The sequence below is a fragment of the Paroedura picta genome, chromosome 2, assembly GCF_049243985.1.
Source record: "Paroedura picta isolate Pp20150507F chromosome 2, Ppicta_v3.0, whole genome shotgun sequence".
In the NCBI taxonomy this organism is placed as follows: Eukaryota; Metazoa; Chordata; class Lepidosauria; order Squamata; family Gekkonidae; genus Paroedura; species Paroedura picta.
The window spans coordinates 142,906,624-142,933,077 of record NC_135370.1 but is presented as its reverse complement, the minus strand read 5'-3'; the positions used below and the strand labels follow the sequence as shown (position 1 = coordinate 142,933,077).

Sequence of the window (26,454 nt, the reverse complement as noted above, 5' to 3'; positions counted from 1 at the left end):
CTGTACAGTAATATAATATCAGCTTGTCCTAAACAGCTGAATTGTTCTCAGCTGTTTGCATAGTTGTTGCGCATGCAGGATACTCCTTCAGGAGGTAGATCTGCACACAACTATGGATTTTCCATAGGAATGAACAGATGGGGTGGGGACATTGGAAACTCTTTTCGTTCCATGCCTAGAAAGCATACTTGAATCAGTACAATTGGTTATTACTAGGATCTCTTATAATTTATCTTTTCCAGCTTACAAAGGGCTTTACTGTTCTTACTTCGTTCTTATAAAGAGATGAAATCTGACGGACAAGGGTTCTCCAGGGTCTCAGACAAAGAAAGGCCCTTTGCTACCCTCTGCTACCTAAGATTGATCCTGGTATCTTCTGTATGCAACAACATTCAGTAAACTGACCTCCAAAATATATACAAATGAAAAACAAGATTATAAAATTATAAAATAGTCCTTTTAATATATATTTATACATTTTATACATCATAGTTTGGAGACCGGTTTACTTAACACTTTGGGCTGTTCTGTTTTTAAGGTTAATTCTCCCACCCCCGTTGTTTTTTACTTCCATACATAAAGCATACCATCTGCCTTTGAAGCATGGTCTCCCCTAAAAAATATTTTCACAGCTGACAGAAAAGCTGAATTCAGGGTTCTGCACACTAGGCCAACACAACGTCACATAGGCCCTCTGTGTTTTTACAAATGGGTATAAAGCAAGGGACAGAGGGTGTATAACCGAGAAAGTAGCACATGCAGGAAAGTAGCACTGACCCTGCCCCACTCACTGCCCCACTCACTCCCCCCCCTCACTCTTTCCTCTGCAGTCTTTCCCCCTGAAGACATTTCTAATACACTGAAAGGCATTTGGGAAAAGGTATAGCATTTAGCGTTCTCCAGCACAACGTACATTTCTTTTGCATTTTAAATCACACCTCCCCACCTAGCCAATTAGGGCAGACCTACGTTTAAAGGCTCCAATTTGAGTGTTTATTTATTTATTTACTCTCTTATTTAAACCATTTATATACTTATTGCTTACTTATGTTTTTCTTCCCAATGAGAGAAAGACGCAAGCAGTTTACATAATTCCCCCATCCAGCATTTTATCTTCACAACAACCCTGTGAAGTAACCATACGGTTGACAGGGCTCCTGCTATGACGGGATACCTCCTCCATCAACACCCTCTGCTTCCTGCCCCTGCTGTCCGTTGGTAGAAAGAAAATTAATTTTAAATTAATTAATTTTAAAATTGTCAGTGATTCCTAGGGCAATGTGACAGGTTTCCCCCAGGTATGACATAATGTTAAACCATGCCACCGATAGTAATGTTTACATTTAAATCCATTTTAATTTTACCACAGAGTTTCTGGCAATTCCTAGAGTGATGTGACATCACTTCTGGGTTTATCCCACAAGTGACATCAGGCTGTTGTGTTGAGAGCACCTCCCTGTTCCTGCCCCCCCTATCTACTGCTAGGCCCCAGCCATCAGCTGGCAACCCTCATCGCCTAGCCAGCTTCCATGGAAGAGGGGCGACTGGAACTCGGGTCTCCCAACTCCTAGAACTTGAACCATTATTCCCCACTGGCCATACACAATTCCATAAGGACAAAAGACGTACTTGCTCCTTTGAACGGGAAAGGCAGTGCTGAATGACTTCCGCTTCCAGCATTGTCCGTTTGCGAAGGTCCATGTACTCATAATAACGAGACAGTCTTGTTTGGCCTTGTTTGTTCACCATAAGAAAAAACTTGATCATCTTTCTTGGATTGCTGTGAATACCTTTTTTGAAGTTAGACGGTCAAACTGTGTATCTGGAAGAAGAAGAAAAAATCAGAAATGTCAGTTACATAATACTGCCAGAAAATTATTTGCAATATTAATTGGCTGGGGAGCGGGGGGGGGGGGCTTTTTCAGACAAACTGTGCAATCAGGTGAGGCTGCTGAAGCTGAATGACAGGGATGGGAGGGGGAAGGGAATTGCAACTGGATGGGCTACTGTAAAGTCTCCTAAGTGCTTTCCCAGTGCAGAAATTTCAGAATACATTTTTCCGCACTGAAAACCTCCCTTCCCCCTACAAATTCCAGGGAGGAGATATGTTTAGCAGGCATGTGGGAGGAAACTGCTTAGCCCAAGTTAGTGAGAACGGAGTTCTGCAGAAAAGTGAAATGTTAGGAAAAAGAGAGGGAAATCGTTGTTCTGTACTAACATGCCATCAGCCAAGAAATTGCCTCCCCCAATTTTGATAGGCAGCTAGGTGCTGGCTGCTTCGGGCTGGAACGGCCGCTTTGGTAGCTGAAGCGCAAAACCCTAGCATGACATTTCCTAAATACATAAATGAAGTTTCTGTAGTCGGCAGCCAATATTTCTCTCTCTCCAATTGGTCAGTTTTAGATTCATGAATTATATTTTAAACAGATTTCATACATTGTTTGGCCACTTCTTTTTCATGAAATAGCAGCTAATAAATCAACTGGCAAATGCGATTTTGCTAATTTATTATTAATCCTTAATTTCATAACATTAAACATAATTTCTAAACACTGAAAGAAAATGTTGCCACCTGATTACAACCACCCAGTTTCTGTCTTGCTGTGGCATGTCATGCTGTCGCTAGCTGACTTCAGCAGTGTTCAAACATGCTGGGCACACTACTATTCCCATACATTCTCCTTGTAGGTGCTCTTCTAGAACAGGACCAATTGCTGAGCATCTATTGCTCACACTGTTATAAACAGACCTGATAATTCCAGTAAGTCATGGGAACAACGCGGTTCACATCAAAACTCTTTAGTATGAGTAACAGCTGCAAAGCTGGGTGTGTAACCAGGGGTGTCATGATTTCATTTCCTTAGCCTTGATTTAGATTACAGGTCATCTGTCTCACCCATGTTAAAACAATAACAACAAATAGCTCCTGTCATTTGTATAAGAGTTTTAGAGTTCATCATGCCAATGTTTACTCTGAGGATCTCCAGGGACTTCAGGGTAAAGATAACTCTCACAATGTTTTGACCTAAACTAAACTAGCCCACAGATAATTTAAGTTGCTAGTACCCATATTACTACCTTCTCAGACATGTGGTCGTATTATGGTGGAGGCTTTACTTTGCCACAGGGTTGCCAATTCTGAGCTAGGAAATTCCTGGAGATTTGAGGGTGAAACCTGGAGAGGGTGAGGTTCAGCCGGGTATAATATCCATAGAGTTCACATTCCAAAGCAACAATTTCTCCAGGTGAACTGATCTCTGTCACCCAGAGATAAGCTGTAAGCCTTTGGAGGTAAGCAGGTGGCAGCCAAAATCAGGACTGTTCTAACACAGGCCAACGTGGCTAGCTTCTGAAACTATATGTTGTATTTTGTTTCTGTTTTTATTTTGAAAGCCACCTCAGGCAGGCTCCTGAAGAAGTGGCATAAAAATGTTCTAAACAAACATATAAACAACGAGCTTTGGTATAGCACTAGAAATGGCAGCAAATGCATAGTTGAGGAGGAGCTACAGCCTTAGCGTGAAGTCATGGTCTTGGCTCTTATGTGAAATCTGAAACGTTTAAGCCAAGTGCAATGAAATGGCATACGGTATTATGCCAGTGTGCAGAAAATGTAGGCTAGCACAGCGGATTCCACCAACCCCAGGTGATATCACACATTTGTTTTTGAAACTTCCATCATGTTAATGTTCTCAGAACTACAGATTTAATTTCTCAATGACAAGAACACAATCTACATTGATAAACAGAACTCTAGTATTGGTGTGACAGCTATTGCTAAGGTCTCCCCCATTTACCCTTTTTCTGGGGGGAAAAGCCTTTCTCAACTTTTTTTTTACCACTGAAACATTCTTCAGGCTTTGAGAACCCCCAGAAGGGACAAAATGATGCAAAATATGCTTGGGATACATAGTTGTGTACACACTCACCCAGGGACCCTCCCCACCCCTCCAGGCCCATCACTGGCCAGGGGGGGGTTTGACATGACCATATATCACCCAATAAATGTTTAACAATTTAAAAATATATTAAAAATTAATTAACTCCGACCCATTCAGGAAACCCTTCCTGGGCGGTCAAGAAACCCAAGGGTTTTGTGAAACCTGGTTGATAAAGCCTGGTCTAAAGGAATCTAGAAAGGCTTTTAGACTCTAATCCAGTCTCTTCAATCTTTTGACCATGGAGGTACCACTGAAATATTTTTCAGGCTTCAAAGTACTAGGAAGTAATATCAGCTTGCCATGCCTCTCTGTCACGAAACCTTGGGTGACAGAAATTTAAATGGCCTCTCTCCTGCAAGACCATCATTGCCCACTTTGGGAGAGGGAGGGACTAAGGGTAGAATTTTTTTTAATTATTTTTTTTTCTTTCGTATGGTGGGAGGGCTCTCTCCAGCCACCATTTTGAAACACTCTATGCTGCTGTACTATTGAGGGCCTTCTCGGTATCTCCCATTGAAAGGATCAGGTTGTGACATGAAAGATCTCCACTTGAAAATCAAGAAAGTTGCTGCCAGTCTGAGCAGACATTATTAACCTTGCTGGACGAATGGTTTGATTCAGTAGAAGGAAGCTTCACGTGTTCTAACTGGGCTGGTCTTAGTGCTTCTGAGGTCCCGGACAAAAGTCCAGGATAAGACTCTAGAATCACTGCAGACTCCCTGTTGGCCCTCTTGGCAAGCAAAAGACAGACCTCATGCCATGCAAGGCCCTGGTAGCTACTTGACTAAATCTTAGATGGAGCAGGCAAATATGACTCTTGTGAGCAGGCAACCGCAGTGGGAGCCTAGTGCTTTTGTTTTCACTGACACCAGGGGCCTTGAACAGCCCTCTTGCCATTAGTTAAGACCACGCTTGCTTACAAGAGCGACTAAATCCTATGTGTTTACTAAGAAATGCCTCATTTCATTCAGTAGGCTTACTCCCGGGTAATTCTTCTTAGGACTGCATCCTTGGTATAGTTTTTCTGTGCACAGAATCTGTAGTATTTCAGAGAACTGGAGATGATATTGCAGAGCTATAACCATCCAAAGTAGACCTGTTCCTTTTTCCTGTCCTGCCACAGTCTCCTGTCAAACTTGTTCCTCTGGTTTCTGTTGTATTTGGAAAGAGCTAATATCCAGCAGCACAACCAGCCCTATAGAAGCTATATATATTGTGATGTAACTGCCACAGGCACGTCAGCTGTATAGTGCCCGTAGTAAATAACATGTTCCTCCTTTCTTTCAAGCAGTTTTGATTTTCTTAACAAACAAACAAACCATGTTTGCTTTGAGTATGCAAAAGGGTCAAGAAAAAAAATCTGGGTGTATTGGCAGTAGAATCACTTCTATATTTCCTACTGCATTTGCATTATACATAGTAACTGACCACTGCTGTCTGATTCATTGCCAGCCTCGATACTGCTGTCTTTGTTCTCTGTCATTTGCCTAACATTTGACTGTATTTATAGATAGATACTGGATTTCCTCATGGGAAGCTTCTTGCTATGAATCATTGCCACTATGCAAAGCTGCTATATTCCTCTTATTATTTATAGATAGATAGATGCAGGCAGAATTCTCTCTGCTAAGTACATGAGTGAGCTCAACCTTAATTATGGAGCTATTCAGCACGTATTAAACTATTTACAGAACACAACAGCTTCTAACACATCCCAGTCCCCTGAATTCCTGGGAACAGTCCAAGTAAGTGATCTCCAAACTACAGAGAGCAGTTCTCCTGGAGAAATGGCAACTTCAGAGGATAGCTGCATCACATCTCAGCTGAACCCCCTCCCCTCCTTATGCCCGGCCTTTCCTGGGAATTCCCTATCCTGAAGTTGGCAAGCATATAAGTGCTCAATGGCAAATCTGGAGTTGCTTCTGCATAATGAAAAGGCCATGAAGTACAGCTTGTTGCTTAGTAATGCTACATATTTATATGAACACTCAGCATGAAAAATGAAATACAAGTCTGTCCAGTGTTAATGGATACAACAATTACATGCTTTATGCTGGGTTGGGGACAGTATTGTAGAGTTAGTTTTAGGGTTTCCAGGTTCCATCCTGTCTACCAGCAGGGGATAGGAGGGCATAGGTCCAGCATGAGAAAGTACTGGAGATTTGGGGATGAAGCCTGGGGAGGGCAAGGACCTCAGTGGTATACAATACCATGGCATCCACCCTCCATCCATTTTCTCTAGAGAAACTGCTCTCTGTAATCTTGAGATGACGTGTAATTATGGATGATTCCTAGATCCCAATTGGAGGCTACCATTCCTATTTGTGAGTAGGTCCCCAAAAGTATAGAATGTTTACAGGCGGATCTGAATAGGAGAAATTTGAGAACCACTACCCTAAACCTACAAAAGGAGAAAGGGACACAGCACAACCCCTCCTCCCAATACAATTTCAATTTTAATAGATTATGGGGAATGTTTAACCATTACACAAATCTTTTGAGTTCTATTTTTCCCCAAATGGGCAATTTGCTGACCAATATGCCACACCCTTTCTCTACTCACTGGTTATAGAATAATGCTTGTCTCTAGATTTAATATTCACAATTGCTAAAATAGATTAGAATCCCCACTACTTCCAAGACTTCCACTGAAATAATTGTATTCCTTGGCCCACACAATGCCTTCATATGAACATTGCCAAATGTGTAGTCAGGCACTCATATGAAGGCCACTGGACAACACGAATAAACTCATGATAATAAGCATTTGTATATCACTTTAGAGAATTCATAGTGCTTCCCATGTATCATCTTGTACTCCTTACAGCAGGCCTGTAAAATAGGCCATCTTGCAGATCTGGGACCACCTTGGATGAAAAGAAATAGTTTGCTTAAGACCACCCAGAAAAGTTATAGAACAGGAGGACACTTAAACTATGGATTTTTTTTATTCATAGCTTAGTCTCTTAGCTACTTAGTATTTTGAGGTCTTGCCTATATACATGCAACATAAAGAGGCAGGACTGAACCTCTTTCACCTCCAGGTAGGAGATCCCATATTTAGATAATACTCTACATTAAAGCAAGGGGGGAAAAGATAAAGATAAAAAGACAGGCCAGTGGCTAGCTCAGCCTCCCACTGCCAAATGTGCAGCCTGTCTATCTGGATGCTTTTTAAAAATATGGCAAAGCGGATGTTCTCAACCTTTTTCTGCCTGCGGGCACATTTGGAATTCTGACACTGCATGGTGGCTGCCACACAAGGCAAACCACAAAATGATTGCCACAGCTTAACTTCAGTAACACCACAGTACTGTGGTGGCAGCTGCTGCCTAAGCAACAGTTTTTTAAATGTGCACAATCAATCAAACCTCTAATAATCAATTAGGAGCCTTGCTGAGCCATAGTTCGAACTAGGCCCGCCCACTTCTTTAAAATACTTGGCAAGCACCAGAAAGGTGTCAGTGGGCACCACGGCACCACATTGGGGACTCCTGTAGTAAAGCATTCACATGTGGTGTCTTCTAACAGCAATGTTAGAAATGGTATCGTCTACTTTAATTCCTTGAACCTTCTACAGCTTCATTCTGCTGCAGGTGGACACTCAGCATGCATCATCATGAGTACAAAAGGTCAGTTAAAGTATAAAGAAGAAATAATGTATTTGAAAGGAATTAATAGATACAATTTGTCAGGTGTGGTCTCATGGACAGCAGTGAGCCTATGTGGTTATTAAGTGGTCAGAACTATCCTTAATTTAATGATAACTATTTTTAATGGTAAAGGTATCCCCAGGGTGACGCCCTCTAGCGTTTTCATAGCAGACTCAATACGGGGTGGTTTGCCAATGCCTTCCCCAGTCATTAACGTTTACCCCCCAGCAAGCTGGGTACTCATTTTACCGACCTCGGAAGGATGGAACGCTGAGTCAACCTTGAGCCGGCTGCTGGGATTGAACTCCCAGCCTCATGGGCAGAGCTTTCAGACAACGTTTCTGCTACCTTACCACTCTGCGCCACAAGAGGCTCTAACATTTTTAATGGTAAAGGTAAAAGATAAAGGTATCCCCTGTGCAAGCACAAGGTCATGTCTGACCCTTGGGGTGACGCCCTCTAGCGTTTTCATGGCAGACTCAATCCGGGGTGGTTTGCCAGTGCTTTCCCCAGTCATTACCATTTACCCCCCAGCAAGCTGGGTACGCATTTTACCGACCTCGGAAGGATGGAAGGCTGAGTCAACCTTGAGCCGGCTGCTGGGAGTGAACTCCCAGCCTCATGGGCAGACAGCTTCAGACAGCATTTCTGCTGCCTTACTTCCCTGCGCCACAAGAGGCTTTTTTTTAAATGGTACACCTATGTATGAGCCTCTTGTGGCGCAGAGTGGTAAGGCAGCTGTCTGAAAGCTTTGCCCATGAGGCTGGGAGTTCGATTCCAGCAGCCGGCTCAAGGTCGACTCAGCCTTCCATCCTTCCGAGGTCGGTAAAATGAGTACCCAGCTTGCTGGGGGGTAAACGGTCATGACTGGGGAAGGCACTGGCAAACCACCCCGTATTGAGTCTGCCATGAAAACGCTAGAGGGCGTCACCCCAAGGGTCAGACATGACTCGGTGCTTGCACAGGGGATACCTTTACCTTTACACCTATGTATATGTGTGCCATTTGAGAAACAGCATAGTCATGAAACGTTAAAGGCATGACAGTGTGTTAAAAATATGGGGAAGAAATTAAAATTTCAGAAACGGAGGGATGACAAAAGGCTCTAAGCTACAAAACAGCATCATAACTGCAAATAAGGAAGCTGAATCAGATGTTGCAGTAACTGACTTGCATATGGTGTTGTCAAAGGTAAGGGCAATGTAGAAGCACAGGAGATAATTCATAGGAGACACTTGTAAAGATTTAGTAGCACAAAAAATCTATGAAAATACTCAAATGGGGTAGCTTTTTGCTTAAGACCTTTGGTCTGAGGAAGCATAATAATAAAAGTATACCATCTCCAAACACAAATATTGTACTTCTTGCTATTATAGCTATTAGGCATAAACATACCTCTCTTCCGAGTATTTACCTAATCCTTTTTAACACTTCCACTAATAACCATTGCAACATCCTGTGGCAATTAACTCTATTGGTTAATTATGTGCTGTGTGAGTGCTTCCTTTTGTTTTAAACATGCTACCCACCAATTTGAATGTTCTACTTTTCTGAGACAGTATTTCTTTGTTCTCCACACTGTGCATGATATTATGAACTTTTATTGACTCATCTCGTCTTTTCAGTTTACACATGCAAAACTACTATTTTAAAGTGAAAATATTCCAGCCTATTGTATTCTAAATCATAACGCATGTACAGAAAACAGTGGCTTATCTGGTGTGTTTCCCCCCCAGATTGTATATATTTTACTTGATGACTAAGATTTTTAAACAATAATTTCCTCTTAGGAAGAAAGACGGACTGAAACACTATCCTTATCCATTGTTCCTCTTAATATTTGTGAAACAGCCTAGGGGATGTAACATGTCCAGCTGTCCAAGTTGGAATAGGGCCAATCAGGGTGCAGCCAGCAAAATAATGCTGGCTGCACCCTGATCGGCCTTGCCCCTGCAGCTCCCGTCCTCCGTCCCTGGACTCTAGCCTCTTTGCTCTCAGACGCGCCTCAGTGTCGGGAACAGCGGGTAAGGGAAGAGGGCCCTGGGCAAAGGGTCGTGGTGGAGGACCTGCTAACGAGGGCTTTCTAGCCTGCTGACTGCCTGCTGAGGAGTTCTGTCCCGGGCCTGCTATCGAACTGGCCAGCCTCCGCCCGCCCCACTTGATCCAGCTGGGAGCTGCTCTGTAGTCTGAGCGTCCCAAAGCCCCCTTAAGCTGCCTGCCCAGAGGCCAGGGGAGGTCCTTTCAAGGCCCGTTCTTGGGAATAGGCTTTGAAGCTAATACATAAATAAGTAAAGAAATAAATTTTAATGAAAATCACTTCAAGCTTAAGGAATAAGAACTACTGCTAACCCACAGAAGTAGAGGAGCACATCATGGTGTAGCTTTTAGAATGCTGGACTATGATTGGGGAGACCCCGGTCAGAATTGCCACTCTGCCACAGACACTTGCCGGGTTGCCTTGGGAAAGATTTTACGTTAACATTTTATAATACTTTATAAGTATGAGAACAGGTTACCGTAGAGGCCATGTTCCGAAAACTAAGATGAGTTCAGATTGAGGTGGGTAGCCATGTTGCAGAACAGTTTTAAGCCAGTGGCACCTTTAAGAACAACAAACAGTTCTCCTCTGGGTATAAGCTCTCGTTTGCATCTGAATTATTTGGTATTTGAAGAATTGTGCATGCACACAAAAGGTTATACCCGGAAGAAAGGAAGGGAAGGCGATTATAACCTATACTGAGACCTCCTTGGGGTGAAAAGTGGGGTATAAAACCCTACTCTTCTTCTCTTATTAGTCTTAAAGGTGCCACTGGACTCATACTTTGTTATGAGTTTATAACCTCCCCTGCAGTGATGTTTCACAAAACAACAAGGGGTCTTGTGGCACTTTAAAGATTAATAGTTATATTGTTCCACCAGCTTTCCTCAGCTGAAGTCCAATCATATTTTGCCTAAGAATTAGAAAGGATGGAATGATAAAAAAGCAAAACTCAGGCCAAGAAGACTATTACTACTGTCGATCTCTCTGGAATGATCAGCCCCCTCCCCGCTTCCTTAGAAGCTACTCTTGCGGGGGCACACCATGGGACTTACTGAGTGCTCAGAGCTGTGTGAAGCATGTTCATAGCCAAACCCAATGAAATGCAAATCTAAGATGCTTTAACTGAGAGGGAGAAGTAGCCTGTCCTCTCCCCAACTTTGCCCTGGGTGCCATGATTTCTGTTGTATTCATGGCTGATTGTGAATGAACAGGTAAACTGCTCAATCCATGAGACCCTAGGCCAAGCCAAAAGAGTGCATTGTGTGTTATCTCTTGAACAATGGCAAGGAGAGCAGAAAGAGGAAGTGAAAGAGAAGTTTCATGGGGCCAGTTTGTATGCATATGTGATTGATGGATGCGGGGAGTAGCCCTGTGTGTGTGAGAGAGAGTGAGAGAAAAAGAGAGAAAGAGAGAGATAGTAAGATCATCCTGGAAATAGGAACTTACTTCATTTCATTGGACAAGCTGAAGACACTAGTTCCCCCTTCTCTTTCACTTCTGCTATTTTCACTGTGGGAAAAGAAATCTCTCTCCTTTTTAAAGGCAGGAGTAATAATTAAAATATGTCAAAAGGCCACCCCTCAGTCAGCAATGTCAATCAGGAATGTTCAGCAGGGAGAAGAGGCTGAGAGGGGACATGACTGCTGTCTTTAAGTATTTGAAAGGATGCCACTTAAAAGAGGGCAGGGAAGAGTTCCTGTTGGCAGCAGAGGATAGGACCCCCAGTAATAGCTTTAAACTACGTGGAGAACGATATCGGCTAGACATCAGGCAAAATATGACAGTCAGAGTAGTTCAGTAGTGGAATCGACTGCCTAAGAAGGTGGTGAGCTCCCCCTCACTTACACTCTTCAAGCAGTGGCTGGACAGATAAACATCCTGGATGCTATAGGTTGATCCTGCATTGAGCAGGGGGTTGGGCTAAATGGCCTGTATGACCCCTTCCACCTCTATGATTCTGATTCTAATCTTCTGAACAAAGAGTGTAAAAGTTATGGCTCAGACATGATATCACTAAACAGATGAAATAAAGTCCTTTTTCGGGGGAATCATCCACTGATGAGATAATGAGAAATGACTGGAGATTTTGTTTATATTGCATTTGCATTGAGTAGTGTGACTCACTGAACATCTGAGAAGAGTATTTTGGGTTCATAAGACACCTGACTCTAAAGCTTGCATGTTCTTCATTGCTCTGGGAATTGATTTCCATGGTTTGCTTCCTGACAAAAGGCAATGCTGGACATTGTGCTTCCCACTTTTTGAGGTGGTCCAGCTGACACTCATTGACTCATTTAAGTACTCCAAGTTATATTAGATTCAACATTGTCAGATAAACAAGTTAACACAGCTGGAAAAAATGCACTCATCTATGATTCTAAGTGGCAGCTCCAGAGGGCAAAACCTTCTCCACAAGCTCTATCCCCAAATCTCCAGACATTTTCCAGACCTTATCCCCTAAATCAGTGGTTCCCACACTTTTTTGGGCTGCCCCCACTTGGCTCCCAGGCCGCATCGCTAGTGCCCCCACCTCCCACATATGAACACACACCTCTTTCCTGCAAATTCAAAACACATTATATTGCCTACACTTCTTATTTTGTTGTTATGCAGAATCTATACTTTAGTTTGGGGCAAAAGTCATTTGTAAAAGACACTTTGGGTCCTCATTGGAGAGAAAGACTAATGGGGGAAAGAGAGACAGAAGCAAGCAATGGAAAATCCTATGGCCAAGAGCAAGCAGGAAAAGGCTTTTCCAGCATCCTAAAGATGCTAAAGACTTTTGGAGAAGAGTTGAAAACACTGGGTTAAGAAATTCCAGGAGATTTGGGTTGGAGCCTGGGAAGGACAGAGTAGAAGGAAGGAGCTCAGCAGGAGTATGATCCCATCCTGCCTACCTTCTGAAGCTGTCATTGTCTTCAGGAAGCTAAGCAGGGTTGGACCTGGACAGCACTGGGATGGGAGACCACCGAGGAAGTCCAGGGTTTCTACTACTCAGAGGCAGGCAATGGCAAGCCGTCTTGGAACGTCTCTTGCTAAGAAAACACAGCCACAGCAGGAAGAGTTAGACTGCTGCCCCTCTACTGTCCCCAGATCCCTCACTCCCCATCCCAATGCCTCGGGTGGGGGGATCCCATCCACTTTGGAAACCCCTACCCTAGACAATTCCGCCCCCCAATTTTGTAATCCTAGTCCTATTGCATAGATTGTTAGAAATCTTATACTGTCTGAATGCATTTTTAAATATATTTTGTAATCCACCTTAAGTTTCAGTAAGAAAAGTGAGATATATTGTTTTCTGTATTAACATATCATGTCTAATACTTTTTGCTTTGTTCGATGTTTATGTAATTCTAGCCCAATCTGATGAAGGGAGCTTTGACTTATGAAAGCCTGTACCCTGAAGACCTTGTTGGTTTTGAAGGTGCCACTGGACCCAGATCTACCTCTTTCGCTGCAGACCCACATAGCTACACTCTGAAGAAAACTGTCTAATCCAATTATGTTGCTTATACTAGATGTTACATCCTTGATTGATTTATACTAATTCACCTTGCATCTCAGTGAGGAAGGTAGAGTACAGATAAATAAATACATGAATAAAAATCCTGGCAAGACACAAAACTCTGCAGAGAAGCTGGGCTTGAAGGATCCTGAAATACTTAGGATTAGGAAACCTGTAGCACATTTGGAGCATAGAAAGACATCAACACTGCTAGTGGTTCTTGATACAAAGAACATTGTCTAGAAAGATATTTATTGCTGTCCTTGGTTCCATAATTTATAAAATCAAACTTCTGTTCAACCAATCTAACATGAATTTGCCAATGAAACCTGGGAAACACTTTAGGCTGCATACAGAAAGTATTTCAGCAGCAGAGAAGAGCTGAGGACCTCTTGGTGTTCACAGCTGTGCCTTAAACACCTGTTACTCCTCCCCACAGTCATTCCAACTGCTGACGTGCAGATGGTTGCAGATTTATTGAGGGAACAGTCTTAGGCCAGGCTGGAATCTCCTAGACCAAGGCATCGTGCTAAATACCTGAACCTGAACCAGGAGCAACAGTAGAATGCTCTTTACATGTGCTGGGAAGAGAGAAGACATGCCTATGTAACTACATGGCACTGAAATACCTAACTCATTTGCATCTTCCATGTCCACAAGGAAAACCTGGCCAAATTCCTGTGGTCAATGTGATAAAAAGAATTAATCACCAGAACTGTTAAATGCCTAACTACCTTTGACTTATATTTCCTAAAATAATGCTTATGGTTTATAGTTACAAACACATAATATGATTTCTATGTTATACAATCTTGTTGCACAATTTTATTAAATGCCTTATACTGTATTATTATCTGGAATCAATTTCCACTTCTGCAGAAGAGACTACTGGGCAACAGCAGCAGTGGGAGATGGTAGAACATCTGCTTGGCATGCAGAAGGTCCCATGTTCAATCCCGGGCATCTCATGTTTAAAAGATAAGGTAGCAGGTGGTGAGGGAGACTGAAGCCTGAGAGCCTGGACAGTCACTTGCCACTGCCATTCTGGTCAGATGATACTGGACTTGTTGGACCAAGAGTCTGAGTCATTATAAGGGAGTGTTCAGATGTTACTTTGATCAATTACCAGTTCTTAGGTACCTTCTCTTTTTATTCAAGTGGATATGATTGTGATTAATTCATATCAACGGCACTGAATAATTATTGATTTAGACCAATGAACAGATGTAAATGAGGGGTTTGGAGACCAAGACATATGAAGAAAGGTTGGGGGAGCTTGGTCTGTTTAGCCTGGAGAGGAGACGACTGAGAGGGGATCTGATAACCATTTTCAAGTATTTAAAAAGGTGCCATATAGAGGATGGAGCAGAATTGTTCTCTCTTGCACTGGAGCGACAGACCAGAATCAATGGAATGAAGTTAATTCAAAAGAAATTCTGTCTCAACATCTGGAAGAAGTTCCTGACAGAGCAGTTTCTCAGTGGAACAGGCTTCCTCTGGATGTGGTGGGTTTTCCATCTTTGGAAATGTTTAAACAGAGGCTGGATAGCCATCTGACGGAGAGGCTGATTCTGTGAAGGTTCAAGGGGGTGGCAGGTTACAGTGGATGAGCGATAGGGTTATGAGTGTCCTGCATAGTGCAGGGGGTTGGACTAGATGACCCATGAGGTCCTTTCCAACTCTATTATTCTATGATTCTATGATTATAAGAAAGAAGCCTTTCATTCCAACAATTAAGGTTTGAAAAAAGAAAAACTGCTTCATACAGACAAGACATAATCATAACAACAGTGGTGGCAAAGCTATACATACATTTCTATAAATGATTTTCAAATATCTAAGAATAAATACATATGCAACTGCCAGCTATATGACATGTGTTCAAACACTGATAGAATTTGAAGATCCTCAATTCATTGATTTAGTAGAAGTGGACCTTTATCTTTCCAATGTTGTAATATGGATATTTTAGCACTAGTTAAGGACATGGACATGCAAGCTTAAATTGGCTCCAGGGAATAGTAGAGGACAGGAAGGCCTGGAGGATCATTGTCCATGGGGTCACGATGGGTCGGACATGACTCGCAACTAACAACAACAACAAAGGACATGGAGGGTCCAATTGAATTGACTACTGGTTATCCTCCAAGAGATGGGCACAAATAATAATAATAATAATAATAATAATAATAATAATAATAATAATAATAATAATAATAATAAATCAGATTCTGAGATGAGGTAAAGTGCTGCTAAAGTAACTCCAGCTCAACAGCAAACCAGACATTATGTCAGAGCACTGCAAGCCCTTTACTATGTTTGACAGACACAACTACTACCAATAGTAGTGTACCATTAAATCCCAATAAACTTTGGGTAAACATAGGACTATGGGGATTTCAGGTCTACAAGTGAGAAGTAAAATGGGGTTAACTTTACAGTAGACCTGCTTAGATTTGCTCCCCAAACATCAGATTTTGTAATAGATTCCAGCTCAGTAACCCCACACTCCTTTGGAATGTTTTTGTTGAAGCATAGCAATTCAAGGGTTAGCTACAGAATGTCTCTGGCAGATTGATAAGTTCACTAAATAGTTTATGATTATATTTAATGAATAATTAATTCATAATTAGTGTCTCTTTACCAACTTGCATAAATACAGATTTATAATTAGGCCAGGTTTTCTTAACCAGGGTTTCATGAAACCCTGAGATTTCTTGACAGCCCTGGGTTTCCTGAATGGGTAAAAATACTTTTTAAATTTGTTAAACATATAATGGGTGTTACAACCATATATAGTCATGTTGACCTAATGGCCAATGATGGGCCTGGGGGTGAAAAGGGGAGGGGCCGTATGCTCCCCAATTATATTCTGCTTTATTGTGCCACTTTTCGGGTTTCTCAAAGCCTGAAGAATGTTTCTCAGTGGTAAAAATGTCAAGAAAAGCTACTGTAGGTATATGGGAGAGTTACATCATGTCAGAGTACTGCAAGTCCTTCAATGTGTATGACATATACTACTACTGCTAATACTAATAATTGTGTACCACCAAGGCCCAATTAACTCACAGTAACCCCAGGACCACGGGGGTCACAAGTCAACAGGTGACAAGTAATTTGCTGTTGCCTTTCCCAGAATAGGAACTATAGTTTTGTTCAGTGGTCTTCCATCAAAGTACCAACTGTGGCCAACCCTGATTAGTTCACAGGCTCTATTCAGACTGCTAACCATCTCCCACCTTGAATCAGCTACTCACCAGGGATAGTGCACTACCAAAAAGAGAAATTCAGCAACAAACTCCAGATGTTGACTGGGTATATGATAATGCTGCTTGAGCAGATATGGAGATAGTCTGTTACTGGATTGCTCTGTCTTTGTGTACTGTTCCTACTGACTAGCTGACTTAAGATGGAATACTATGAGGAAGCACAGCCAAATGCTCAAGAGATTTTAGCCAAGAGCTGTAGATGAACAAGAAGCGTTTTTTTAGAAAAAAAAATTCTTTGCTGGCCTTTCTTTGTTTTATCTAGTTCTTCATTTCTTAAGGACCGTTTAAGTGTTTTAAGCATGCTTGGTTTACATCCTGCAAGTCTTTTTTTCCCATCTGAAGGAATGGAGCAAATTAGTTATAGTGTAGGGGAGGAGAAAGCAACTTCTTTGAGCCTGTGAGCACCTTTGGAATTCTGACAAGAGACCAAGGGGGTGCAGCCACAAAACTTCTGCTGCAGGAGGTGGAGGCAGCCACAAAATGACTGCTGTAGCTTACCTTCAGTCACACAGTGAAGATTCCCTGAGCTGTGGTAACAGCTGCTGCTAAATTAACTCTGCACAGGCAATAAAATCTCCAATGGCCACTCAGCAGCCCTGCCCTTACTGGGAAAATGTCCCACTTGTCTTTGACCACTTTCTAAAAACACTTGGCATGCACCAGAGAAGGTTCAGCGAGTGCCAGGGTGCCTATGGGCACCACACTGGGTGTAGCACTTAGCTGTGGGCAACTGGTTCATTACAGCAGCCTTAGAGCCTACTTCTTGCTTCAGAGTATTAATTTTCAATGGGATTTACTTATTAGTAGATTACATATTATGACTTATTGTGACAATATCAGAGTTAAAGAAAAACGTCAAGATTGTTAACACTGTGCTTCCATATTTTAATTCCATACCTTCAGAGAAATCAGCTAGCTCCTGTCTTTGTTTTACAATGTACATATAAAATATTCTTATTCATGGCTGTTCATTTTAAGACAGTTAGGGCCTGCAGGGATGACTGAGTCGTCTATCAAAGGCCAAAGAAGGCATGTTCCCTTTGGCTGGCTGATCTCATTTAAAACATCCCAGTGATGGAGTTTCCATACCTTCCCTTGGGGGATCTCTTGAAAAATCTCTCCCTCCTTTATGTAGAAGATAGCCTTTCTTAATTTAATCCAATACTCACAGTAGTAATTTGATACTACATTGCTAACTGTTCGCACTCTGGTTTCTATTTGCTGCCTTGCCACTTTGGGTGACAGTGTAATCACTAGAGGAGTAGTAAAGTCAAGAGTGTGCCTCATTGGGGGGGGGGGTGCGTGTCTGTTATGCATAGTGGGGGAAGTTGCCCGCTCCTCAGCCTCAAGTAGTCAGCTGTAGACACGTGAGGAATGTAGCTACAATGCCAGGAATCTTTTGCTGGCACAACCCACTATCAGGGAGACCATTTTAAGAGAGCTGACGGAATAGGAAAACAGTTGCAGCCCACTGAAAGGCTGAGGGGAGAAAGGGGCCATTATCTAAACACCATCAAAATGAAAGGAAGTGCAATAGGGAAAGTATTTCTGCACATTACAAAAAAAATCCCATTGCAGGGAAGTTTCGTAAGGTGGGATGTGTCAATTTCTACCCCATAGATAGGGAAAGCACTGTTGGATAAGAATCTTGGAAACTTAAACCCAAAAAATCTTGTTGGTCTGTAAGTGCTACAGGACTCAAATCTAAATGGATAAAATAGTAGATTAGGCATTAATGAGAGGTGGAAAATTTATCATTAGCTGTTATTTATTACAGGTTTCAGAAGGCAAAGCTTCCCTGTAGATCACCTCTTGAAACCGCAACAAAGGGGAGAGGCACTCTGTACATGCACTCCTGTTTATTATACTTCCTATGTTCTGTAGGGTTGCCAACCTCCAGTTGGAGCCTGGCGATGTCCAAGAATTACATCTGATCTCCACATAAGAGATCAATTCCCCTGAAGAAAAAGGCCGCTTTAGGGGCCACTTTCTATGGTATTTATATATCCCGCTGAGGTCCCTCATCTCCCCAAACCCCGCCCTCCCCAGTATCCACCTCAAATCCCCGTCCTGAAACCCAATCCCAGGGATCACCCTTAAAAGGATCTAGCATTACCTTATTTTTTAAAAAAACAAAAAACTCCAGCGGATATATCTGAAGTTACGTGGGACTCTCTGGGGAACTTCCAAGAAGTTCAGATACGAAGCAAGAAAACACTATTCATGGAGAACAGAAGGCGTGTTAGGAGCCGCACAGGTGAGCCGAAATAGGTGGTAGTTAATATGAGGTTCGGGAAACAGGAGCTACTTGGGTCCTATTTGGCCAATCCTCCGCCAACTTGCCCACAGCACGTCACGAGAAAGAAACGGGACCGTAACAGAGGATTTGGGGTGTCTCGTCTCCTCCTCCCCCTGCTAAAATGGCACGCAAAACAGCATTCCGCTCTTTCCCTCGGCGCTCGTCAATCAATTGGCGCGCCTGCGCACAACCAAACAGTCCGGGCGCCGCGCAAGGCGGGTGTTTTTCCCAGCATGCCCCGCGCCCCCCCCCCCTCCCCGGCCTTCCAGTGGGTGGGTGAGCCAGCGGAGTGAATCTGTCCGGCCGATGATGGAGCTGAGATTGTAATGGCGGCCGGAGGCGGCAGTAACGGCGGCGGCTGTGGGTCGGCGCTGCTCTGACACCGGCTTGTTGCTTCGCCTGCGGGGCCTCGGCCTTCCTGCGCGGGCCGGTCCCGCTCCCTCCTTCCCCGCCCGGACTCAGGAATCCTCCAGGCAGGAGAGCAGGGAAGCGACTCCCCGCAGACAATGGACGAACATCCCGGAGGCGGCGGGGGGATCGTGGCCGGGGCAGCGCCGAGGCCTCCGCAGCAGCCGCTGCCGCCCTCCGCAGGAAGCGCCAACTTGCCAATGCTCAGCGCAGGCTGCGCGGGGCCAGGCGGCGGAGGGGGACCGCCGCCACCGCCGCCGCAACAGCAGCAGCAGCAGCAGCAGCAACAGCAGCCGCCGCCTCAAGGCCCGCCGGGGGCCGCTCAGGAAGCGCTGGGGCCGGGCGGCGGCGGCGGCGGCGGCGGCGCGTCGGAACTCTCTCGGCCGCAACACTACACCATCCCGGGGATCCTGCACTACATCCAGCACGAGTGGGCCCGCTTCGAGATGGAGCGCGCCCACTGGGAGGTGGAAAGGGCCGAGCTCCAGGTAGGGCCCAGCCGGCGGCCGGGGACAATGACGGGGGAAGGCCGGGCTGCGGGGTCGGGCGCTGGGCGCTGGGCGGCGGGGGCCGAGGGGAAGCGGCTACCTGTGTGTGGCGGGTCTCGGCAGGCGTAGCGGGCGTCACTGGGCACGGCCCCCTCGCGGCTCCCGGGGTTGGGCTGCCTTCCCTGGGGCAGCCATTTTGGTTTCTAGCATGGCGCTTGCCTGGCTCGGGCCTGTCAAGCGGGGCTGGCTGGGGGGGGGGGGGGCGCGGCGGTGTGGCCACCTTCTCCTTGGGCCTGGGCCGGGTTCCGCCTGACAGTTGGCGTATCTTACGCGGCAGTGTTTCTCTCGGCCTGTGGCGGTGTCTCGGAGTTGCTCGGGCTAGGAGGGATGTCACTGGAGCACAGCGGACCTTTCCCCCGTCAGCCTGCTCATCGCCTCTGGTGGCATCCCGGTGGCCTGCTCTGAAAATTAAGGGCATGCAAATCACACTGATCGTGGCAACCCTTGGTAAGGGGCCCGCTTTCTGGTAAGCGGTAGGAGGCGTGCCCCCTCCCCTCGGTGCCCACGTGGGTGACACTTTCACACACCTACCCGTGGAGGGGGCACTAAATGTAAGGACCCGTTATTTCCTTTTTAGGACTTATTTTTCACTTCGCTTTAAATGCGAGTCTAGTGGTTTCTTCACACCTTTTAGAAGGAAGCATGACTGTCAGATCCATACATTATGCACAGGCTTGTCAAGAGGGTGAGACTGATTGTGGCTCCCCGCCTAATATGCATTAGATGTTTTGCTGTTGCATCGTGCCTGGATGGTTGCCCATGTTGGAATGATAGGTGTAAAGACTGGCATATCTCTTTGTAACTGGTGGATTTATGCTACGTTTTGTAAGACTTTTAATGATGTACAAATAAACTGGAGTCTCTCTTGTTTTAATTCTTCTCTTTCCCCAAGAAACTTAATAAAGTTTTGAAGAAACTCAGTGCAGGGAACATGCTTCACACCTTCCCTGTTTTATTCTCACAACAATCCTGTGAGATGGTTTACACAGAGAAAGAGTGATTGGCCTCAGGTTGCCTGAGATCTGTGGTGACTGAGTGGGGTCTCCCCAGCCCTGGTCTGGCAATCTAACTACTGTTCTACTGATTCTATAATAAGTATTCTGTGATTAAGCTTTGTGCAGGCATATCAATCAAATGGGTACTTATAATAATCATTTTTTCCACCACTAAACTTGTAGCTAGTGATATTGATGCTACATACTTAAAAGTAGATGATGCGCTGTTTGTCTCAGCAGATTCAAGGAAGCTAGATTTTAACCTGGAACTCCTGGCTCTGTCACTTACTTGCAGTGACTTTCCTAAGGCTCCATAATCTCTCAGCCTCAATTTCTTAACTGGGAAAGAGAGGAATTACAGTGTGCTGTTTTAAAGATGTGGGCCAACACTGTGAGATATGTAAAACTGTAAGAGTTACTGAGCTAGTTGTTTGCACAGAATTTTGTGATAGATGAGCAAGAATTTCTTCTTTTATGTTGATCTACTGTTTAATAAGATTTTCTGTACTTGTATGAAATTGAGGCTTTGAGGCTCAATTTGTGGAAATAGGTTTCTTCAAGCATCTGCATGGATATCATAGCAAATTGGAATTTGATTGAAGGCTTCCCAGAACAGGAAGCATTTAATTACACTTCAAGCTTGAGTGGAGGAGGACTCATTTGAGTAAAATAACACGTTAAGATGTTGTTCTTCATTAATAAGGAGATTTGTTCATGATATCTGAAAAGACTTTGTATTGATAGTAGAGTTTTTATTTGCCAGTTATTTTATCCCAGTCTTTTTTACAAACCAATGACTGAAATTTCCACAATGTACCAACAGGACCATGAAAAGCAAGATTAAAACAGGCCAGTGTTGAATTATGGAGATTGTTGTATAAAGACTCCTAAAGCAGACCTGTTATACTGATAACTTTGTTCAACCCCTGACAATTTTAAGGTACTATAATGATTTATGGGTCTAGGATTTATTTATACTTGTATTTGTTGACCGTCACACCTGGCCCAGCTGGCTTGTAGCGGTTTGCAATAAGAACATTAAAATCCACATAAAACCCAATACATATAACCTTATTGGCAGTGAAAAACAATCTACAAAAAGCAATCTACAAAAAACTCCCCCATCCCATCCCCTCATATCCTACCACAGCAGTCACCATCACCCCAGAGGGTATTTACTGGCAATGTCCGGCCTGGGGACCTATAGATGGAGGGACCTAATCTTTCTAGCCTGGCCTCAACCAAATGGCTGGTGGAAGAGCTGTCTTACAGGCCTACAGAATGCAGATAGCTCTGTCAGGACCCTCAGCTCTTCCGGGTGCTCATTCTACCAGGTTGGGGACAGGACCAAGAAGGCCCTTTCCCTGGTTGAGGCCAGATGTGCCTCCTGGCGGCCGTGGACAACCATCAAATTCATACCCGCAGAGTGAAGAGTCCTGTGGGGGGCATAACGAGACACGTAGTCCCTCAGATAAGTGAAACTCAGGCCACAGAAGGCCTTAAAGGTCAGAATCAAAACCTTGAACTTGATCCAGAAGCCAACTGTTAACCAATGCAGCTGCCTATCCATAGGCTGGACATGGTCCTCCAAGATGACCTTGTGAGGATCCTAGCAGCCACATTTTGCACCAATTGCAATTTCCAGGTCAGATACAAGGGAAAGCCCACATAGTGCGAGTTAAAGAAGTCTAGTCTGGAAGTGATTCAACCCAAAAAATTAAAATTTAAAGCTAGACAGATTATTAGTACTATAATATATATGTGATATATATATATATATATATTCCATATAAATAATTATAGTGTTCTCTGAGAGCCAGCATAGTGTAGTGGGTAAAAGTGGCGGACTCTAATTAGGAAAACTGGATTTGATTTCCCCAATCCTCCACATCCAACTAGCTGGGTGACTAGGATAGTTACAGTTCTTTTAAACTGTTCTTGCAATGCAGTTCTGTTAGAGCTCTCTCAGTCCCACCTGTCTCACAGGGTGTCTGGTATGGGGTGAGGAAGGGGAAGTTGTTTGTAAGCTACTTTGGGACTCCTTCAGGTAGTGAAAAGTAGTGTATAAAACAGCTCTTACAAGTTTAGATTTTAAGATTTGTGTTTCATAGCAAACATTTTAATAAATTATTATTTATACCAGTGTTCCACAAATAAATAATGTTTTGCATTGCTGGTTGTGAATCTTATCTGTGGCTTAATGGGGATGTAGATGTAATCCAAGACATGCATACTGAAGCCTCAGTCTACAGGAAAGCAGCCTTTGTCAGGGAAGTACCAAGGCACAGATAACAACTTGTTCCAACATGCAGGAAATACCCCAATCAGTGCCTTGGTAACCTCTCCCCCCCCCCCCCCCCCCACTGAAGACTTGCGGCTGTACTGGCTTGTGACTTTCTCGAATGGTAATTCCACCACCTGCCTTTCATTTACACATTACTGGTAACTCAAGTTCCTGAAAAAGTGTCCACACCCTTCAAGGTGTGGCTTGCTTACCTGCCAAGGCATCGAATATCACTATACTGGGGGATTATTTATTTACAAGATTTATACAATGTTAGATTAGACACCTAACAAATTAAAATTGCATGATATAATTGCATATTGAAAACCCTTAAAACAACCAAAAGATTTCTCCCACATAAGTAAAAAGAAATTAAACAAGAGCTAAAACATACATACAAATGTATAAAAATAATTAAAACAGAGGCAGGAAGGACAGAATCATTGAGAGAGTTCCAAATTAATTGAAAAAGTGTTTACCAGCTGGCTGAAGATGTCAACAGAAGGAGTCAGATGAGTCCCAGAACAGATAAGGCCCTCTTCTGGGTTACCACCTGCCTAATGTCAGAAGACGGAAGAACCCAGAGCAGGCCCTCAGAATCTGACCACAGCGTTCTGGTAGGGTCATAAGAGGTTAGGCAATCCTTCAGGTATAGTTGTCTCAAGCCATATAGGGATTTTAAGGGACAACAGCATCTTGAACAACAGCACTTTGAATTTTATCTGGAAACAATGGGAGCTAGTGTAGATGGTTTAAGACTGGGGTGATACTGTCCACACAGTTCACTCCAGTCAACATTCTGACTGCAGCATTCTGCACCAATTGAAGTTTCTGGACAGTTTTCAAGGGCAGGCCTACAGAAAGTGCATTGCAGTAATCTAATCTAGATGTGTTATTTCTGGGGCAAATATATTATCTAGTGCTGATGGAGCCACTTGCATCACCAGAAACTCCACCAGCAGAAGGGTGAATATGGGTAACTAGCCAAAAAGGCCACCCAAGGCCTGGAGAGGGCCGGGGGGGGGGTAGGCGCTGGAAGTCCGCTTCTCTTCTAGCCACCCTGGCGGCTCTACCAGGGCCATGGCTGGAGCTCCTAGGGGCAGTGGTAGTTCTGGCCGGTCAGAACAATTTTATCAGTGCCGTGGTGAGCCCAAGGTCACCCAGCTGGTTGCATGTGGGGGAGTACAGAATCGAACCTGGCATGCCAGATTAGAAGTCCGCACTCCTAACCACTACACCAAACTGGCTCTGATGGTAATTGAGATAATTAACTGTTTTATTATTTTAGTTGAGCAATTAATGAAATAAGCCTATAATTTATAATAAAATTTGTTTAATAACCAAACAGTTATTAAATTGATTAATCTAGAGCATCAAATATGCCAAATTGAAGTCAATTAAATATGTAATGTTCAATGAGTTTTTCCAAATTAATTGAAAACTTTAACCTGAGTTAATTGTTTGTGTTTAGATATGGAACAACAACAAAAATTAACAGTTGATCCTGAATTTTTAATCAAATGACTACAATTATTAGAAAGAATATAGGATGCAAATATGGAGGTACTAATAGAATTTGCATTTCTAATTAACAGTAAATGTTCTAAAATACCAAATCAAGTATTGGTAAAATGTATTGCAAAACTCTGCTGCATTAGTCATTCAAAGTAAAGTCTAAAAGAATATAAATTAATTTTCTCTGTGTTATAATATATAATTAGGAAAATCCAATTAAGTTGATGTTTAATTTTAAAGGACCAAAGCAATAATGAGAATAGAAGTCAAAACATTTTTGCAGCTGCCAGATCTGAACATCTTGTAGTAAGAAGGAAGCTTTGTAACAATTATAAGATTACTAACAAATAAGACATTAGAAACAGATTTCCTGCTAGTTTTATATAACAATTCTTATTCTGTTTTTCTTTAATTTTTGTTATCAGTTTAAGAAAATCCATTCTGTGCCAAGGATTGCACCAATGTTGGAAGAACTGGAAAATAAATGGATTGAGGATAATTCCAGTTTAATCAGTGTTATATTACAATAGGTGAAGGTGTTGAGCCATTGTTTAAATCTTGGTTAGTGATGTGTCATCACTGTGCTCTAAAGCAGTGGTCCCCAAACTTTTTAGCGCCGGGGACCACTCAATGCCTTTTACTGAGGCCCGGGGGGGGGGGGGGGGTAGTTTACTCCTCTACTCTCAACCACTGCCCTAACACTCTCTGATTGCTATGGTAATGTTTAAACATCCCTTCAAAATAAGATACAGACACGCCACAACAATGAACATAAGGAACATTTTATTTTCATGGAAATTTTAACTCATGACAATGACAAATCAATGGGAACCCTGAGCTTGTTCCTCTGCAACGAGATAGTCCCATCTGGGAGTGATGGGAAACAATGACACCCGAAGTGTTTTACAGGGCCGGGGGGGGGGAAGGCGTCCTTCGGGGCCCACCTCCAATTAGTCGAAGGGCCACATGTGGTCCACGGGCCACAGGTTGGGGATCGCTACTCTAAAGAACAACAGGAAGTTTTGAATGCCCAAATGATCTTTGAACTTGTACTTCTCAGATACCCTTCATTCCATGAAACTAAGTATAGTTTCAAAAGTAGTATGAGATATAGCATGAAGGTCTGCTACTTCAATGAAAATATTTTTTTTTAAATCCTGTCACATATATTCAGGTCCTAAGGTGTCCCCAGTAGTCCATTCAGTTCCAGCCGTGGTCTCAGTAAGCACCTGTAGCCAGAAAAATTACAGGAAAAAAAAGTCTGCCAAAAAAGTGAGGCCAACCGCGGAATGTCAGGGAGTGAAGTTCCACATAACGCTAATAGTAACTCTTCAGTATTGCAAGCAGAAGCTGTTTCTAATTGAATGCCTTTTAAAATTAACATTGTTTAAAACATTTTCTTGCATTCATCTACAGGAATCACACTGTGGTGGCAGCTGTTAAAAAAACCTTTTTAAAACTGCACAGCCAATCAGAAGCGCTACTGGACAAAAGGACCACCTCTCTAAAAATACTTAGAGACGTGGAAAGTTGTCAGCCCCCATTGGTACCATGTTGGGGATCATGAGTTAGACAAATCCAAAGAAAACATGTCATTTATCATCTACCTTTCTTTCTGAGACTCAAGGCGGATTACACATACAAACACTATACACCAGTGGTCCCCAAGCTTTTTATCACCTGGGACCGGTTTAGCGCTTGATAATTTTACTGAGGCCCAGGGAGAGAGGTAGTCTTTTGCCAAGGGACGTTGCCACCGCCTGAACCCCTGCTCTACTTGCTTTCTCACTGGCGCCCCTGACTTCCCGTCAGTGGCACGCCGAGGGGGAGCCCCAGCCAAAGGTGAGCCTGCGGCAGAGTGGCAGGGCAGCCCCCAAGGCAGCAGCTGGGGAGAAGGACAAAGAGAAGCTGCAGCCCAGTACTGGTCCTTGGACCGGGGGTTGGGGACCACTGCTATAGACCACTATAATACATGCAACTAATATTGCAGTCAATA

General features: G+C 43.5%; 2 protein-coding genes across 9 annotated transcripts in view; one reads left to right on the top strand and one right to left on the bottom strand.

Annotated features, from left to right (window-relative positions):
- The window catches only part of AP4S1 (adaptor related protein complex 4 subunit sigma 1), a 32,823-nt gene extending 12,716 nt beyond the window's left edge, over positions 1-20,107 (bottom strand). For 2 of the 5 annotated variants that reach the window (XM_077323025.1, XM_077323029.1), the window contains exons 1-2: positions 19,705-19,874; positions 1,630-1,822 (exon numbers count right to left, since the gene is read on the bottom strand). In XM_077323025.1, the coding sequence (XP_077179140.1) occupies positions 1,630-1,767 (138 nt within the window). In that variant the 5' untranslated portion in view covers positions 1,768-1,822; positions 19,705-19,874. Of the gene's footprint in view, positions 1-1,629; positions 1,823-12,532; positions 12,662-18,525; positions 18,825-19,704; positions 19,875-19,934 lie in introns of those variants that run through there. The other 3 variants (XM_077323026.1, XM_077323027.1, XM_077323028.1) reach the window with 3 other exon arrangements.
- The window catches only part of STRN3 (striatin 3), a 62,232-nt gene continuing 54,736 nt past the window's right edge, over positions 18,959-26,454 (top strand). Inside the window, exon 1 of one of the 4 annotated variants that reach the window (XM_077323024.1) lies at positions 18,959-19,604. In XM_077323024.1, the coding sequence (XP_077179139.1) occupies positions 19,215-19,604 (390 nt within the window). In that variant the 5' untranslated portion in view covers positions 18,959-19,214. The remainder of the gene's footprint in view (positions 19,605-26,454) is intronic. The other 3 variants (XM_077323020.1, XM_077323022.1, XM_077323023.1) reach the window with 3 other exon arrangements.